This window comes from Sinocyclocheilus grahami, unplaced genomic scaffold (genome assembly GCF_001515645.1).
Source record: "Sinocyclocheilus grahami isolate Dianchi unplaced genomic scaffold, SAMN03320097.WGS_v1.1 scaffold5761.1, whole genome shotgun sequence".
In the NCBI taxonomy this organism is placed as follows: domain Eukaryota; kingdom Metazoa; phylum Chordata; class Actinopteri; order Cypriniformes; family Cyprinidae; genus Sinocyclocheilus; species Sinocyclocheilus grahami.
This window is the reverse complement of record NW_015510360.1, coordinates 1-1,027: the sequence shown is the minus strand read 5'-3', so window position 1 is coordinate 1,027 and position 1,027 is coordinate 1. Positions and strand designations below refer to the sequence as shown.

General features: G+C 50.9%; 1 protein-coding gene across 1 annotated transcript in view; it reads right to left on the bottom strand.

Annotated features, from left to right (window-relative positions):
* LOC107577331 (tau-tubulin kinase 2-like) overlaps nt 1-1,024 on the bottom strand; it is a gene marked incomplete at its 5' end in the record, with an annotated part of 5,845 nt that extends 4,821 nt beyond the window's left edge. Inside the window, 3 exons of the mRNA XM_016263418.1 lie at nt 4-477; nt 580-791; nt 881-1,024. Of these exons, the coding sequence (XP_016118904.1) occupies nt 4-477; nt 580-791; nt 881-1,024 (830 nt within the window). The remainder of the gene's footprint in view (nt 1-3; nt 478-579; nt 792-880) is intronic.
* Nucleotides 1,025-1,027: the final 3 nt, after the last annotated feature.

Sequence of the window (1,027 nt, the reverse complement as noted above, 5' to 3'; positions counted from 1 at the left end):
AGCTCCAACCGATCCATCCTTTGTGGGCCCTGGACTGTGTGAGGTGTGTGGGCATCTCCATGTATGGGACTGGGAGTGGATTCTTTATCCGGTGATTCATCCATTGGCTGCAAAACTTCTGGCTCCTCTTCACACTCATCAGATGGGCTACTAGTGAGTTTAGCCTCATGACCTGGGCAACTTCCTGCTGCCTCTTTGAAGTCCGGCAGGTCAGAGCCCTTCTCTACCATCACCCAATCATGCAACTCAACATCTTGTAGACCTGAGCTTAGGTTTAGAGCAACAAAGCCACTGTTAGCTGGACCGTCGCCCTGCTCAGGAGATCCCGGTGAAGCAGGCTTGGGTGAGCCACCGCCAGAGCGGAATTCCTCATCATAGTGCCAAACACGCTCTGTGTGACTTCCGTTCAACATGGCCATGGCAGGGACACCGTCAGCATCCCATTCCTGTGCTGTACCAGGTGGCTGCTTGCCAGAACTGGTCACAGAAACCAAAGGATCGCACACTAAGTCTTCAGAACATACTGAATAGTTGCTAAATACTTGAAAAAATGCAATCTTGAGTGTAGAAGTCACTTACCAGGCCTCTACAAAACGCTCAGTGTTGGGTTTGGGCTCCAAAGTTAGTCTCTTCTCCAGCTCAAAGCTATGGATATTGCGTAGTTTCCTCAGAAGAGGAGTGTCTCTATCTGAGGGCACCACCTCTGACCGGACTCGCACTGGTGAACCAATGCTAGGCCCTGCATGGGGGCTTTGATTGCCTTGGTTGCTATGCTCATCCTCTGTTCCCATCTAGAAGAGAATGACAACAGAATATGAAACCTCCAAGAATAGACAAAGATGTCTATGATTGATTCAGTTCATGGTACATATTCTGGTACCTTCCAGACAGCAGGACAGATCTGGTTCCGGTTGCGGTCCAGGCCCTCCCAGACATCAGTCTCCTGGTTCCTGAGAGGAAGGTTCGGAGATCCAGGCAGGTTCTCGGGCCGAGCATTGTCCCCATCACTGAGCTGCTCATCTTGCAG